The following is a 16,686-nucleotide window of genomic DNA, read 5'->3' as shown; positions in this document are numbered from 1 at the left end:
TAAAAGTTCAGGAACAATATCAATATGAAAATGTTTCTCAAAGTATTCATTTATCTATTCTATTCATAAAATGGCACAGACTGTTTAGAAGTTTAGATACTTCCCAAAAAAAGATTTGAGGTTAGTATTGTGACAAGTAAAAATTTGGACCGATTGCAATACTTTCTTTCATTACTAGTATAGCTTGCTATACTGTAGTAATAGAAAGTAAAAATAGCCCTGAACAAGAAACCAGGACTATTCTTACTTGACACTATAAAATATTTGTACACCACATTGGTTATAAAACAGTGTTAACAATGAAATTTCTTGTACTAGACTCTAGACTGAATGGTATAAAAAACAAAATATCAAACTACCATTCTTTCATTACTAGTATAGCTTGCTATACTGTAGTAATAGAAAGTAAAAATAGCCCTGAACAAGAAACCAGGACTATTCTTACTTGAAACTATAAAATATTTGTACACCACATTGGTTATAAAACAATGAAATTTCTTGTACTAGACTGAATGGTATAAAAAACAAAATATCAAACTACCGAGGTACCTACAAACGAAATGGGTTGTCTATTCTGGATCATAAGTAGCTGTTATGTGAGATAGAATATTTTCAAATGAATACATGATCGGTGTCAATATCACAAGGAACATTATGATAATACCAAGTAGCGAGAGTGGTGACAGCTCATGGTTGTTGTTGAAATAGTTTGTCACCTGGAACAGGAATGACTCCTGGACAATCTTATGTGCCTCAATGTTACACAGGAGGAACTCGTCAGATGTTTGACACCCAGTTGTTGATTGTGGTTTGACAAGGGAGGCATCTGTTGGGACAGAGACTGGCTTTGGCTTTCGTATACGGATGAGTGTAGAAGAGTCTGTCATTTCAGAGCTGGAATCACTTGTGTCATCATCATTGATGAGAGCAATCACTGACTCGGGTGGATCAATGGGACTCAAGTCTCCTTCACTTGACTCGGTATTTACATTAACAAGTGTGGTTACAGAGATGGTGTCTTCAGATTTATCAACTAAACTTGGAGTGTGTGGTCCCTCTTCTGTATCTTTCACTTCATCAGTAGATTGGACTGAACTGTTGTCATCTTCATTTGATTTGTCATTTTCCATGTTGCTTGTGACAGACTCAACATTTTTATGGATTGTTTCATCTAGCTCTGAGCTTAGTGGATTCAGAGACTGTTGTGTTATCTCCTCCTCTATAGATTGTTCACTATCTTGGGGTTTATCCTTGGTGTTGTTCATAGACTCTACAATGCTTGGCAGAACATTTTGATAATCTTTGATAACAAGTTTCAATTTTTCATACTCTTCTAGCAAATCATTCTCTTTGCTTTGGGAGAATTTCAACTTTTCTTTCAGTGATTCAATCTCCATTGTCATCTTACTGTGTTCCTCTTTGTATTTCTTAATGTTATCCAATGCATCATTGAGCTGACTTTGTAAAGATGCACTGCTTTGTGATTCTGCAGAGTTCAGTTTCAAGCTCACCCATGTTTCTTTAGATTTTTCCAACAAGGAAAATTGTTCCTGCAGGTTGATCACCCACTTTTCATTTTTCACCAAACAATTTTTGGCATCCACCAATTCATTTGTACATTTTGTAATTTCAGCATTGATGTCATCAATCTTTCTACTACTTTCTTCGATTTCCTTGTTTATACTAACAAAATCTTTTTCAGAATTATACTGATTGCTCACATCAATTATGTTGACATCTTTCTGATTAGGGGCAACAGTTTTCTCCTCATTTATTAACAAAGTATCACAGTTGTAAGCTTTTCCAAACTTTTCATTCTCATAACAGTCTGAATTATAAGTTTGTTTCAATTTCTCTAGTTGTAATTCAAGACCTCCTATCTTGTCTAAATGTAAATACTTGGATTGTTCTAAGAATGCCAGTTGTTCTTCATTTCTATTTACAATTTCTTGCAAAGAAGTGTACTCTTCTTGTGCTGTATGCAATTGTTCACGAAGGTCCTTGGTAACTTTCTCAATATCTTCAATAGAATTGAGACCACTTGACTCAGATTCATTAAATCTCAGGAAGTATTCATCAAACTGAGTTAGGATTTGGTGCACATCATCAAAATATTTGACCAAAATGTTCTGATCAACTTTTGTTTCTAGACCAAGCTCATTTTTAATATTTGTCATTTTTTCTTTGATAATATGGAAATTCATGTAATAGTTTTTTAACTTGTCGTGCATAAGATTGTCTTTTAGTGTGAAAGCATCTAGTTGTTTCTGTGCTTGCAAGGTTTCATATTGTAATTTTTCCAAAGTATTGGATTTTTCTTGATTGCTATTTAGAAGTTGATCAATAGTACTTTCAAACTCTTTATTTTTGGTCACTTGATCTTGATATTTTTTAATAATTTCCTCCAACTCATCACGGTTTCTATCTAGAAGTTCTTGAAGATTTGAACATTCATTTTCTATATTCACTAGCTTCCTCTCTGTGTCCTGACATTTTTGCATCACTTCAACTTTCTCAGCTAACATCTTCTTCATGACTTCTTTCAGCTGATTTTCATATGTTGATTTATCTCTATGCAAGAGTTTAATTTCATCACGTAACTTGTCATCAGTGAAAGATTTAGAATAGGCTGCTAATTGACTTTCTAAAAATTCAACTCTGGAAAGCAATCTGTCTTCTTGAATGAGGGCTTTCCAACTAACATCAGCTGCTTTCTTCAAATCAATTACAATGTGCTGCAACTTGGAGAGTTTATTCTTCAACATGTTTTCTCTCTGGAGAGCTTCTTGTATGCAAGTGTTCAACTGGTACAATTCTTCTAATGGCATGGATGAGATCAACATAGATGTAGGACTAGCTTTAGCTTCTTTACCATCGGGTAGAAACAGTTTCAAGTTTGCAATGATACAGCCATGGGTGACAGGAGTGTTACGATTTGTTTCTATAACATCAACTCCAAACTGGACAACATCACCGGAACACAGCTCATGTGGTGCAGACTCCTCATTGGTTTTACTCAACCTCTGATTGTTCACAAATGTCCCATTGCTACTTTTAGTGTCTTGCAAGTAGAATTTACCATTATAATACCAGATGAGAGCATGATTCCTTGACAGAACCTTGCAGTCAAATATACCATTGGATGGAGCAACTTTGGCCCGGGCAATACATCTGCCAATTTTGACAGCTGCATTTTTGTTTGCTGTGTTCTCGAGTATGAGCTTCCTCTCAGCAAAAGGATGAGAGTTTGGCCGACATGTTAGAATTGCCGTACCTGCCATATTATTGTAAGCTATGGCAACCATTAGATAAACAAAATTGAAACACTGGTTCTTCCAAGAGGTTACTGTTTAAAAAAGGGAGTGTCTTTCCCCACACGGAATTTCAATGTTCTCAAGATTTCTGACAAAAAAATCAACTGGAATTTTCAACACTTTACTTTGATTAGGTACCTATTACTTACTGTGGACACTGGAATTTTTTTAGAACTGAACTATTATCTGTTATCAGGGCCTTCCTTTATTTACATTTCTACTGCTTCAGTATTATCTGTTTTGCACACTATCACAAACTGGGTCAGATATTTAGGGTTAGCCTATTATTTCAAGTTATTTTTTGCATAATATTGGAGAGTATTTCATAAATTACTTCGTACAAAAGAAAATGTAGTTGCTCTTTTATTTATAAATCAAGAGCAAGAGGTAACACTGATTTCTGTCTTGGTTGAGTAATGAGTAGGTACTGCAACTTCCTATAGAAACACAATCTGAGACAAGTTTGCAAACGGTATAAAAACAAGATTTATGAACAAGTTACTGCACGGATCACTTTTTCACTGATTGAACTGAAGTTATTTTTTGCATAATATTGGAGAGTATTTCATAAATTACTTCGTACAAAAGAAAATGTAGTTGCTCTTTTATTTATAAATCAAGAGGTAACACTGATTTCTGTCTTGGATGAGTACCTACAGCAACTTCCTATAGAAACACTCTGAGACGAGTTTGCAAACGGTATAAAAACAAGATTTATGAACAAGTTACTGCACGGATCACTTTTTCACTGATTGAACTGAGATATTTACACAATTTTACACGAAAATTACGATACTAATGGACTTTTCTAGAGAAAAATTACAATTTATTTTACATTTTTTAGCGGAGAAGAAAAGTTTTGTTGCAAAAAATATTTGTGTTGTTCAGCCATTTTGAATCGAGAATTCTTGTGCGCGAAGGTCATTGGCACGCTTCCACGACATGAAAGAGGGGAAGGGAGTGCACTGATGAGAAGTTGACCTTGCCACAATGTTCACTTCCCCTCTAACGGAGAAATGCGATGCTTGTTGCATAAATTACCGGGCGCGACTTTATAATACGTGAGACGTTCTATCAGGTTCGTGAGTACATAGGTACCTACCTACCTATTTATTTTCTGGTACCTTCATCTTCTTAATAGGCGGTAATTCTTCTTCTTCTTCCTCTTCTTCTTTTTCTTCTTCTTCTTCCTCCTCTTCTTCTTCCTCTTCTTTTTCTTCTTCTAATTTTCATTACACACCTACGTAACGTACCTAGTGTAGTTAGGTACCTATTAATAATCATTAATAGCTCTATAGGTGGTAAGGTAACTGTTAGGTCGTGTATTGCTACAGGAACTCTATGACGTGACGGTACGAATTCGCTCAACTGTGTTGCTAATTTCACACATCATAAAGCTTTGCGCTTAGCGCTAAATTTCCAAACTTGCGCTCGACACCACCTCTGCACTAGGTTAACCCTTTCGTGCTTTGTGGTAAAAATGGAGTGGACCGGAGAGCATACATATAGTGCACAGAGCATCGAGGTAACTCATCTTTTGGGGCTGTTTGCCCCTACACCAGGGTTGTCCAACCTTAGGGCACCCGAGGGCCGCAAGAGACCAAGGTAGAGAGATGGCGGGCCACAAAAACTCAACTCACGGGGAGGGGGGGGGGATGGCCTGGTGTAATGTAATTATAATATAATTTTATTTTATTATGGAAACTTACCACATGATGATACATTAGTGCGATTTATAAATTTGAAAATTTTCATGCATTCATTCTTTTATTTAGTATTATTTACTGTTATTTCTCATTTTCGTTCATTTTTTAGGCGGGCCTTCGCGGGCCGCAAAAATGAGCGCGGCCCGCGGGTTGGACAAGCCTACCCTACACCTACACAAAGCCTCAGAGTGGGCTTTTTGTGCATGGCGTTAAGCTGATTCGCTGATTCCTAACTGAGTTCTAAATTCCGGGCGATCTTCAGTAGCGTCTTAGTTAGGTGTTTCCCATGGATCTCTTGCGAAAGATATAGGTAGGTAATGTACTACGAGGTAACATATTTCTATAGAGTTATGGAGAGTATAGTTCCCTACTTACCACAATAAATAAACAAAAAAATATTTGATCTTTTTTTTTATCTATACCTACGAGCACACAACGGATTAAGTTTGTCGCCTAGCTGCAATACCTGTTCACAATTTAATACTTGGCTAAATTTATATTTTTTCTTAGCTTATGTCATTATTATTGTCGCCTCAGAGTGGGCTTTTTGTGCATGGCGTTAAGCTGATTCGCTGATTCCTAACTGAGTTCTAAATTCCGGGCGATCTTCAGTAGCGTTTTAGTTAGGTGTTTCCCATGGATCTCTTGCGAAAGATATAGGTAGGTAATGTACTACCTACGAGGTAACATATTTCTATAGAGTTATGGAGAGTATAGTTCCCTACTTACCACAATAAATAAACAAAAAATATTTGATCTTTTTTTTTAATACCTAAGAGCACACAACGGTTTAATTTTGTCGCCTAGCTGCAATACCTGTTCACAATTTAATACTTGGCTAAATTTATATTTTTTCTTTAGCTTATGTCATTATTAATGTCATTATTCTCAGACCAGTGACACTGGCAAGGTCATGATAAACAGAAAGTTGCTACAATATTGTAACCTAGGTGACGATGGCGCTAGGGAAAAGAACTCGTTTCAAAAAAATCGCATACCTACCTACAAAAATATGGGAGGAATAGACAATATGTACATACATAGGTATTACCTAAAGGACGTAAAATCTGCCTCGGTGGTGTAGTGGTTAAGGCGCTCGCGTGGTAAACAGGAGGGCGCGGGTTCATGTGGTAGCGAACCACTCTGGATTAAAAAATGACATTGATACTAAGCTTTAGGGTGTGTTTATGAACAGGGCTGAGATGAGCTCGGACGACGTGAGATAGCTGTCCCGGCGGCAATTTTTAAAATTCATTTTATATTTATTTTTGTTTGCTTTGTAATTTGCTTGTTTTTAATAGCTAATATAAATGAAAAGTATAATATAAACGTGCAAACTAAAGATAAAAAGTAAAAAATGAATTCAGATTGTACAAGTTGCGAAAAAAAATCAAAAATTCGAATTTCCCGCCAACTTTACACGCAAAAAGTCCGACGATGTCCTACGATGGCCCTGTTCATAACCACGGCCTTACATGCAGAAAACGGATATTACCTGGCAAGCAATGTAGGGGTTGCCCTGATGCCCGCTCTGGCATTGACAGTCTATGCCATGGTTCTTCGGTATACAGATGGCATAGGCAAATCAATTCTATTCATGCAAAATAAACATCCCTAAAGGGAATTTACTATGAATTTAGCTGAAAATCATGCCCAATTCTTACCTGACAAGCACGCAATGTAGGGGTTGCCCTGATGCCCGCTCTGGCATTGACAGTCTATGCCATGGTTCTTCGGTATGCAGATGGCATAGACAAATCAATTCTATTCATGCAAAATAAACATCCCTAAAGGGAATTTACTATGAATTTAGCTGACAATCATGCCCACTTCTTACCTGACAAGCACGCAATGTACGGGTTGCCCTGATGCCCGCTCTGGCATTGGCAGTCTATGCCATGGTTCTTCGGTATACAGATGGCATAGACAAATCAATTCTATTCATGCAAAATAAACAAAACATCCCTAAAGGGAATTTACTATGAATTTAGCTGAAAATCATGCCCAATTCTTACCTGACAAGCACGCAATGTACGGGTTGCCCTGATGCCCGCTCTGGCATTGGCAGTCTATGCCATGGTTTTTCGGTATACAGATGGCATGCTCCCCACAAGAGTCTTCTTGGCATGGGTTGATGCAGATCCTATTGAGGCGGTCACATAGCTTGTCTGGCGGGCAGTCTTCGTTGTATTGGCAGATTGGCTGGTAGTTCCGGACTGAAACATAGGGGTTGACAGAGAATTTAGTATGGTTTGACAGAGGGAACTGTAACTGCTAAGGTCTTATGGTTCCGAAATCGGAGGGAGAATGACAGGATAGGCGAAAACCAGCCGTTCCGAGTACGAGCGTTATCCGTTCAGGATAAAATCCGCTCCGGGCGGGAATCGAACCCGCGGTCTAGCGCTCACAAGATAGGCTGGCCCTTGAGCTATTGATTCTCAGTCCTCACCTGGTAAACATCCGACGAACCCATTGCCCTGGAATCCCTCCAGACAGGAACAGTCCGTGGCGTGGTTCTTGTTGATACACACCGCGTTAGGCGCACACGGGCTGTGCACGGCGCACGGTTTCTGACATTGGGAGTTAATACAGGCCTCGGTACTGGCGCATTCCTCATTAGAAACACAGCCCACTGGAAAGAGAAAATTGGAGTTTTCCAGATGACAAATGAAAGAAACAATCAATGAAATTTATTGACGAACTGTCCAAAATTTAGAACTTATTTGGTACAAAATATACAGGTACAATACGACGAGTAATTATTGGAACCTATCTTCCAAATATGTGGGTGTGAATTATTAGAATATGAAATTTAAGAATTATTTCGATATTATGACAATCAACTAGCATGTTGCAAGGGGTGCTTTTTTTTCTTAATTCATCGATTTGAATTGTTATTTTATTTTTTTAATATTTGAGATTAGGGTTAGGCATTTTTTTTGTCTACTTGGGTTAACAGATCCAATTGGATTAACAGTTTCTACACGGTTAAACAAGCAAACATAGTAAATACATACCAAGATGTTTAACTAACTACAAAGACATATTACAAAGAAGAAGAAGAAGAAGAAGAAGAAGAAGAAGAAGAAGAAGAAGAAGAAGAAGAAAAGCAGGTACATTTATTTTCAGCCGGCGCGGCGTACACTTTTTTACAGTGTGTTTACAAAGTACACAGCAAGGTATGAACACGAAAATGTATTTACACCATCTCTTTCAAGACACTCTGTGGTCAAAGAGAAAAGAGGCTCCGGTTTCTTTGCATCATTCTGATTGGTTTAAATCCGATCCAAGATGATCATATAGAAAGAGAAAAGAGAAGAGAACGTGCAATAGTGAAAATATGAAGAAGAAGAAAGAATGAGAGAGAGAGAGAGACTAGAAAATAGAGATAAAGAGAAACCAAAGAAAAAGTGTTGAAACAAGAAAGAAAAGAAGGGAATGATGCCACAGAAGAAAAAAATCCTGTATACAAGGTATGAACACGAAAATGTATTTACACCATCTCTTTCAAGACACTCTGTGGTCAAAGAGAAAAGAGGCTCCGGTTTCTTTGCATCTGATTGGTTTAAATCCGATCCAAGATGATCATATAGAAAGAGAAAAGAAAGAAAAGAGAAGAGAAGAGAACGTGCAATAGTGAAAATATGAAGAAGAAGAAAGAATGAGAGGGAGAGAGAGACTAGAAAATAGAGATAAAGAGAAGATGCAACCAACCAAAGAAAAAGTGTTGAAACAAGAAAGAAAAGAAGGGAATGCCATAGAAGAAAAAAATCGAGTATTCGGCCATCATCTAAAGAAGAAAGAAAGAATAACTAGCCAACCAAGAAAGAATTCCCAGATAAAGAAGAAAGAATGATTGCCAAAGAGGAAAATCAAACGAAAAAAGAAGAGAGGTTCAAGAGCCAAAGAAGAAAGAAAATTCCCAGTCAAAGAAGAAAAAAATGATTGCCAAAGAGGCAAACCGGATAGTCAAAGAAAAATGAAACTGAAGGATCATAAGCCAAAGAAGAAAGACTGCTTCGCCATGGAAGAAGAAAGAATAAAGAATGATTGACAAAGAGGCCAATAAAGAAATTTCCCGCCAGAGAAGAAAACAAGAATGATCGATTGATCGCTCAAGAGGCAAATCGGCGTATCTTACATGGATTCGGCAGGTAGCACTTGGTTGCCGGATTGCCCTCGTATCCCTGCGGGCAGGTGCACACTGGACGGTGCTTGACGACATGACACTTCGCCGACGGCGCGCACAGGGACGCAATCGCACACAGGTCTTCACACTGGCCGGAGTAGCACGCTTCGGCGTCCAGACAATCGAGATCTGACTGACAGGGGCGGGGCACTTTGGCAGTGCCCGGGAGTGCACACTGGACGGTGCTTGACGACATGACACTTCGCCGACGGCGCGCACAGGGACGCAATCGCACACAGGTCTTCACACTGGCCGGTGTAGCACGCTTCGGCGTCCAGACAATCGAGGTCCGACTGACAGGGGCGGGGCACTTTGGCGGTGCCCGGGGCTAGAGGGGAAAATGGTTAGGGGTTAAGCAAACGTTATGGTACAGGCGCTACATCATAGATACGGGGTTAGGGGTTATGTTACACTAAGATACGGGGGTTAAACGGGAATGCAATGCTTTTGTTTTCACTGATGTTCACAGCTACTTTACAAACATACAAATGAGGCCTTTTTCGAATTAGTTACAAGATTTGACCCAAACAAACCAACAAATTACAAACAGAGATTTCAAGTTAAGTAAAACCATGTAAAAAAAAAAGGTTACACTAAGATACGGGGGTTAAACGGGAATGCAATGCTTTTGTTTTCACTGATGTTCACAGCTACTTTACAAACATACAAATGAGGGCTTTTTCGAAAAAAAAAAGAGACAAGTAATGTAAACTGGATAGCACTTGATTTCTAATTTTTCTCAACGAAAGAAAAGCATTGAATTCGGTTTTCCCTAATTAATACACAAACCTATGTCATTGTCAAAAATAGATAGGTAGGTGCTGGAATCAGTAGATTATTTGATAATCAACAAATTCGAAAACAAAATTAGTCTTTAAAATAACTACCGGTCTACTAATTCCGTGGGGTTATGGTTAAAGTTAGTACCATACTCAGCCATATTCAAAAGCCAAGCCACTAACCGAAGAGAGAACATTTGCTCGCCCTTTATCACACAATTTTGTGCAAACTTTATTTACAAACCCTCTCTCTTATTTACAGTCATCCTTGAAATCTGTTGTGATTTGAGGGAAATCTTACCTTTAGAAACTCAGGGTAGCCAATTTCGGAAGTTCAAATTAGATTAGGTGCGGTGGTTTTTGTACAAAATTGACATCAAAACAGAACAGAACCTAACATAGCGTAGACTACAATCTAGAATAGAACAGCGAACGGAATAACTTTGTTTTCCGTTCTTAGTTTTCCACCTTCTTGCTTGGATTCGAACCAACAGCCCTTCGGTTAGGAATCCAAGCCTGGACGTCGATAAATACTAATCAAACGGGCTACATTTTGTCCTTCTAAATGCTCAATCCGACCAGGAGGCCCAAAAAATTAAAATCTGACCCGAAGGACCGAAATTCAAAATCTGGCCTGGAGGACCAAAAATCAAATCTGGCCCCAAGGACCAGAAATTAAGATCCGGCCCGAAGGACCATTAAATAAATCAAGACTAATCTAGTAATCTACATACTTTGCATTTCTAGACTAGAACAAAAAAATAATCAAGAGACAACAATACCTCGTAAGCAGTTCCTCGACCGAGTGCCCGGCAGACATTGGGTGCAATATGAATTCACGCAGATTTCAAATTGCGGACAGTTCGAATCGTTGAGGCACCTGACGGTCCAAACTACCGCGGGACTAGTAGTCGAGGAAAGAGGAGTAAGAGTTGTGGTGGAGAGAGTTGAGGATGAGGGAGTTGAGGAAGCAGAGTCGGTAGTCGTTTCGATCAGCCGATAGTTGTCGGCTGTTTTTGTCGACCCTAACGGCGGTGGTCGCGAGGTCATTCGAGTTGTGGTTGGCACAGTCATTGGTACTGTTGCTACCGTCACAATTCCTGCAGTAGTTGGCATAGTTTCTCCAATAGACGACATAGTTTCTACCATAATTGGCGCAGTCACAGTCGACGTGTCCAATACCTCTTCCAATGTAGTCGTTAGTTTGGATACATTCTGTGTTACCAAGTTCACCGAAGCTGTTGTGTCCCACATCGGTTCTGTTCTCGAATCCACCGTTGTTTCATCAAACGCTTCGTTGCTTCGGTAGAATTCCGTTTCATCAAATGGTCTAGTCGTATCACTTTCATCCGCTAGGGGTTCTGTGATCTTCGTTGCCATCTCCGTGATGTCTGTCGTTGGAGATCTTTCTGTTGGGATTTCTGTGATTTTTGTTGCTATCTCTGAAATAACTGTCGTTGGCGAACCTTCTGGTAGGGTCTCTTCCGTCGTTGTCACAATGGGCATTATCGTTGTCCAACGGGAATCCGCACCAAGCGGTTTAGAACTCGGTTGACCTGTTGAGCCTGCATACGGCTCCGTTGCTTCCGTTTCTGTGACCGATATTTCAGTTTGGTCTTCAATATGGAGAGGTTTGGTGGTCACGACATATTCACCGAGCCACGTTTTATTATCCGATGCAAATGATTTAGATGTGTCCAAGGGAGGCGAAGTCTTTGAAGTTGATATTTCGTACTTTTCTGTTTTTTGGACTTCACTGATTGGAATCTGAGTAGTAGTTTGAGCCTCGGTTGTAAACATTTGAGAAGTAGTTACAGGCTGAGTCGTAGGCATATTCGTTTGTCTCTCCAATTCTAGAGCTTCTGTGGTTTCTACTCCCTTTGTGGACATTGCAGAAGTCGTTTGTGCCATAGTAACTGGCTCTTGAGTAGTAATTTGTGCCATAGACAATGCCTCTTGAGTGGTTGTTTGCGCCTCAGTTACTGTTTCTTGAGTAGTAGTTTGTGGCACAGTAACTGTTTGAGTAGTTTTTTGTGCAAAAGTAACTGGCTCTTGAGTAGTTGTTTGTGGCTCAGTTACTGACTCTTGAGTAGTTCTTATTGCCTCAGTCACTGACTCTTGAGTAGTAGTTTTTGCTTCAGTAACTGGTTCTTGAGTAGTTGTTTTTGCCTCAGTCTCTAGCTCTTGAGTAGTTCTTTGTGCCTCAGTAACTGACTCCGGAGTAGTTGTTTGTGGCTCAGTTACTGGCATTTGAGTAGTTGTCTTCGCCTCAATAACTGGCTCTTGAATAGTAGATTGTGCCTCAGTAACTGGCTCTTGAGTAGTAGTTTGTGGCTCAGTTACTGCTTCTAGAGTAGTTGTTTGTGTCACAGGAACTAGCTTTTGAGTAGTTGTTTGTGTCACAGTAACTGGCTCTCGAGTAGTTGTTTGTACCTCAGTAACTGGCTCTTGAGTAGTTGTTTCTACCTCAGTAACTGGCTCTTGAGTAGTAGTTTGTGGCTCAGTTACTGCTTCTAGAGTAGTTGTTTGTGTCACAGGAACTAGCTTTTGAGTAGTTGTTTGTGTCACAGTAACTGGCTCTCGAGTAGTTGTTTGTACCTCAGTAACTGGCTCTTGAGTAGTTGTTTCTACCTCAGTTACTGGCTCTTGAGTAGTTGTTTGTGGCTCAGTTCCTGCTTGAGTAGTTATTATTACCTCGGTAACGAATATTTGAGTTGTTGTTTGTGCCTCAATAACGTGCTCTTCAGTAGTTGTTTCTAGCTCAGTAACCGGTATTTGAGTTGTCTGTGCCTTTGTAGTTGACCCTTGAGTAGTTGTTTGTGCCTCAGTTACAGGATTTTGAGTAGTTATTTGTTCTATAGTTTCTGGCAATTCGGTAATGGTTCTTCCCTCACTTATAACAACTTGAGTAGTTACTTCCATTTGAGTTGTTTGACCTTCAGTAACTGGCATCTGTACTGTCTGGCCTTCAGTAACTGGTATTAGGGTTGTCTGACCTTCAGTAACTGGCATATGTACTGTCTGGTCTTCAATAACTGGTATTAGGGTTGTCTGACCTTCAGTAACTGGCATCTGAGTTGTTTGCCCATCAGTAACTGGCATTTGTGTTGTCTGACCTTCAGTAACGGGCATTTGAGTTGTCTTCCTTTCAGTAACTGGCATTTGTGTTGTCTGACCTTCAGTAACTGGCAGTCGGGTTGTCTGACCTTCAGTAACTGGCATCTGAGTTGTTTGCCCTTCAGTAACTGGCATTTGTGTTGTCTGACCTTCAGTAACTGGCAGTAGGGTTGTCTGACCTGTAGTAACTGGCATTTGAGTTGTCTGCCCTTCAGTAACTGGCATTTGAGTTGTCTGACTTTCAGTAACTGGCATTTGAGTTGTCTGACCTTCAGTAACTGGTAGTAGGGTTGTCTGACTTTCATTAACCGGCATCTGATTTTCAGTAACTGGTATTAGAGTTGTCTGCCCCTCAGTAACTGGCATTAGGATTGTTTGGTCTTTAGTTGTTTCAACCTCAGTCCATAATTGTGTTGTTGTCAGAGGTTCAGTTGTTTTTTGAGTTGTCACTTTAGCTTCATCATACAATGATGTTTTAGTTGTCATTTCGGCCTCATCTAGGAGAATATCAACTGATTTGACCTCTTTTGGTATTTCAGTAGTTGTCTCACTTACTGCGGTAGTGGTTTGGATATCAACTATTGATTGAGTAGTTTCTAACTCTTTCGATAGTTGTGTAGTTTTGTCAGCCTCGTCACTTGGTACTCGTCTCGGTAGTGGTTTGGATATCAACTATTGATTGAGTAGTTTCTAACTCTTTCGATAGTTGTGTAGTTTTGTCAGCCTCGTCACTTGGTACCTGATTATCGTTGTCCAACGGGAATCCGCACCAAGCGGTTTAGAACTCGGTTGACCTGTTGAGCCTGCATACGGCTCCGTTGCTTCCGTTTGTGTGACCGATATTTCAGTTCGGTCCTCAATATGGAGAGGTTTAGTGGTCACGATATATTCACCGAGCCACGTTTTATTATCCGGTGCAAATGATTTAGATGTGTCCAAGGGAGGCGAAGTCTTTGAAGTTGATATTTCGTACTTTTCTGTTTTTTGGACTTCACTGATTGGAATCTGAGTAGTAGTTTGAGCCTCGGTTGTAAACATTTGAGAAGTAGTTACAGGCTGAGTCGTAGGCATATTCGTTTGTCTCTCCAATTCTAGAGCTTCTGTGGTTTCTACTCCCTTTGTGGACATTGCAGAAGTCGTTTGTGCCATAGTAACTGGCTCTTGAGTAGTAATTTGTGCCATAGACAATGCCTCTTGAGTAGTTGTTTGCGCCTCAGTTACTGTTTCTTTAGTAGTAGTTTGTGGCACAGTAACTGTTTGAGTAGTTTTTTGTGCAAAAGTAACTGGCTCTTGAGTAGTTGTTTGTGGCTCAGTTGCTGACTCTTGAGTAGTTCTTAGTGCCTCAGTCACTGACTCTTCAGTAGTAGTTTTTGCTTCAGTAACTGGTTCTTGAGTAGTTGTTTTTACCTCAGTCTCTAGCTCTTGAGTAGTTCTTTGTGCCTCAGTAACTGACTCTGGAGTAGTTGTTTGTGGCTCAGTTACTGGCATTTGAGTAGGTGTTTGTGGCTCAGTTACTGGCTCTTGAGTAGTTGTTTGTGCCACAGTATCTGGCTCTTGAATAGTTATCTTTGCCTCAGTTACTGGCATTTGACTAGTTGTTTTCGCCTCAGTAACAGGCTCTTGAATAGTAGATTGTGCCTTAGTAACTGGCTCTTGAGTAGTAGTTTGTGGCTCAGTTACTGCTTCTAGAGTAGTTGTTTGTGTCACAGGAACTGGCTTTTGAGTAGTTGTTTGTGCCACAGTAACTGGCTCTTGAGTAGTTGTTTGTGCCTCAGTAACTGGCTCTTGAGTAGTTGTTTCCACCTCAGTTACTGGCTCTTGAGTAGTTGTTTGTGGCTCAGTTCCTGCTTGAGTAGTTGTTTTTACCTCGGTAACGAATATTTGAGTTGTTGTTTGTGCCTCAATAACTTGCTCTTCAGTAGTTGTTTCTAGCTCAGTAACCGGTATTTGAGTTGTCTGTGCCTTTGTAGTTGACCCTTGAGTAGTTGTTTGTGCCTCAGTTACAGGATTTTGAGTAGTTATTTGTTCTACAGTTTCTGGCAATTCGGTAATGGTTCTTCCCTCACTTATAACAACTTGAGTAGTTACTTCCATTTGAGTTGTTTGACCTTCAGTAACTGGCATCTGTACTGTCTGGCCTTCAGTAACTGGTATTAGGGTTGTCTGACCTTCAGTAACTGGCATATGTACTGTCTGGTCTTCAATAACTGGTATTAGGGTTGTCTGACCTTCAGTAACTGGCATATGTACTGTCTGGTCTTCAATAACTGGTATTAGGGTTGTCTGACCTTCAGTAACTGGCATATGTACTGTCTGGTCTTCAATAACTGGTATTAGGGTTGTCTGACCTTCAGTAACTGGCATATGTACTGTCTGGTCTTCAATAACTGGTATTAGGGTTGTCTGACCTTCAGTAACTGGCATATGTACTGTCTGGTCTTCAATAACTGGTATTAGGGTTGTCTGACCTTCAGTAACTGGCATATGTACTGTCTGGTCTTCAATAACTGGTATTAGGGTTGTCTGACCTTCAGTAACTGGCATATGTACTGTCTGGTCTTCAATAACTGGTATTAGGGTTGTCTGACCTTCAGTAACTGGCATATGTACTGTCTGGTCTTCAATAACTGGTATTAGGGTTGTCTGACCTTCAGTAACTGGCATATGTACTGTCTGGTCTTCAATAACTGGTATTAGGGTTGTCTGACCTTCAGTAACTGGCATATGTACTGTCTGGTCTTCAATAACTGGTATTAGGGTTGTCTGACCTTCAGTAACTGGCATATGTACTGTCTGGTCTTCAATAACTGGTATTAGGGTTGTCTGACCTTCAGTAACTGGCATATGTACTGTCTGGTCTTCAATAACTGGTATTAGGGTTGTCTGACCTTCAGTAACTGGCATATGTACTGTCTGGTCTTCAATAACTGGTATTAGGGTTGTCTGACCTTCAGTAACTGGCATATGTACTGTCTGGTCTTCAATAACTGGTATTAGGGTTGTCTGACCTTCAGTAACTGGCATATGTACTGTCTGGTCTTCAATAACTGGTATTAGGGTTGTCTGACCTTCAGTAACTGGCATATGTACTGTCTGGTCTTCAATAACTGGTATTAGGGTTGTCTGACCTTCAGTAACTGGCATATGTACTGTCTGGTCTTCAATAACTGGTATTAGGGTTGTCTGACCTTCAGTAACTGGCATATGTACTGTCTGGTCTTCAATAACTGGTATTAGGGTTGTCTGACCTTCAGTAACTGGCATATGTACTGTCTGGTCTTCAATAACTGGTATTAGGGTTGTCTGACCTTCAGTAACTGGCATATGTACTGTCTGGTCTCTTGGTACTCGTCTAGTTGTTAATTGGGGTTCAGTCGAAGTACTAAGAGTTGTTGTTTGTGCCTCGGTTAAATATTCAGTAGTTTCAGTTTCTTTCGACATTAGAGTCGTTTGCAAATGTGTCTGAGTTGTTTGAGCTTTGCTTGATAGAGAGGTAGTTTCATATTCACTGAATAGCTCTATTGTTGTTCTGACTTCAATCATTGGAGTTGTGGTTTCAGCTACAGTTTGGAGATCTGTTG

At 39.8% G+C, this 16,686-nt stretch overlaps 3 protein-coding genes across 4 annotated transcripts; all 3 read right to left on the bottom strand.

The window, feature by feature from the left end:
• Positions 1–71: 71 nt before the first annotated feature.
• On the bottom strand, positions 72–3,699 carry LOC103510228 (sarcolemmal membrane-associated protein). Of its 2 annotated transcripts, none has more exons than XR_003391810.1 (2): positions 459–3,699; positions 72–213 (listed from the first exon to the last, which is right to left on the bottom strand). XR_003391810.1 is itself a non-coding variant. In XM_026824341.1 (2 exons), exon 1 carries the CDS (start codon positions 3,303–3,305, stop codon positions 570–572), a length of 2,736 nt encoding a protein of 911 aa, XP_026680142.1. In that variant the 5' UTR covers positions 3,306–3,699; the 3' UTR covers positions 72–361; positions 544–569. The 2 variants fall into 2 exon arrangements, 1 of the variants encoding a protein (XP_026680142.1); XM_026824341.1 differs by having other exon boundaries at positions 72–361; positions 544–3,699.
• Positions 3,700–7,041: 3,342 nt separating this feature from the next.
• Positions 7,042–9,370, bottom strand: LOC113467875. Its single transcript, XM_026824340.1, has 3 exons — positions 9,162–9,370; positions 7,470–7,652; positions 7,042–7,236 (listed from the first exon to the last, which is right to left on the bottom strand). Exons 1-3 carry the CDS (start codon positions 9,243–9,245, stop codon positions 7,090–7,092), a joined length of 414 nt encoding a protein of 137 aa, XP_026680141.1. The 5' UTR covers positions 9,246–9,370; the 3' UTR covers positions 7,042–7,089.
• Positions 9,371–10,753: 1,383 nt separating this feature from the next.
• On the bottom strand, positions 10,754–13,693 carry LOC103510238 (mucin-2-like). The gene has a single exon (XM_026824339.1). It carries the CDS (start codon positions 13,589–13,591, stop codon positions 10,754–10,756), a length of 2,838 nt encoding a protein of 945 aa, XP_026680140.1. The 5' UTR covers positions 13,592–13,693.
• Between the last annotated feature and the right edge of the window lie 2,993 nt (positions 13,694–16,686).

Source organism: Diaphorina citri, unplaced genomic scaffold, assembly GCF_000475195.1.
Source record: "Diaphorina citri unplaced genomic scaffold, Diaci psyllid genome assembly version 1.1 scaffold576, whole genome shotgun sequence".
Classification (NCBI taxonomy): domain Eukaryota; kingdom Metazoa; phylum Arthropoda; class Insecta; order Hemiptera; family Psyllidae; genus Diaphorina; species Diaphorina citri.
Note: the sequence above shows the minus strand (reverse complement) of the source record. Positions and strands in the feature narration are given on the sequence as shown.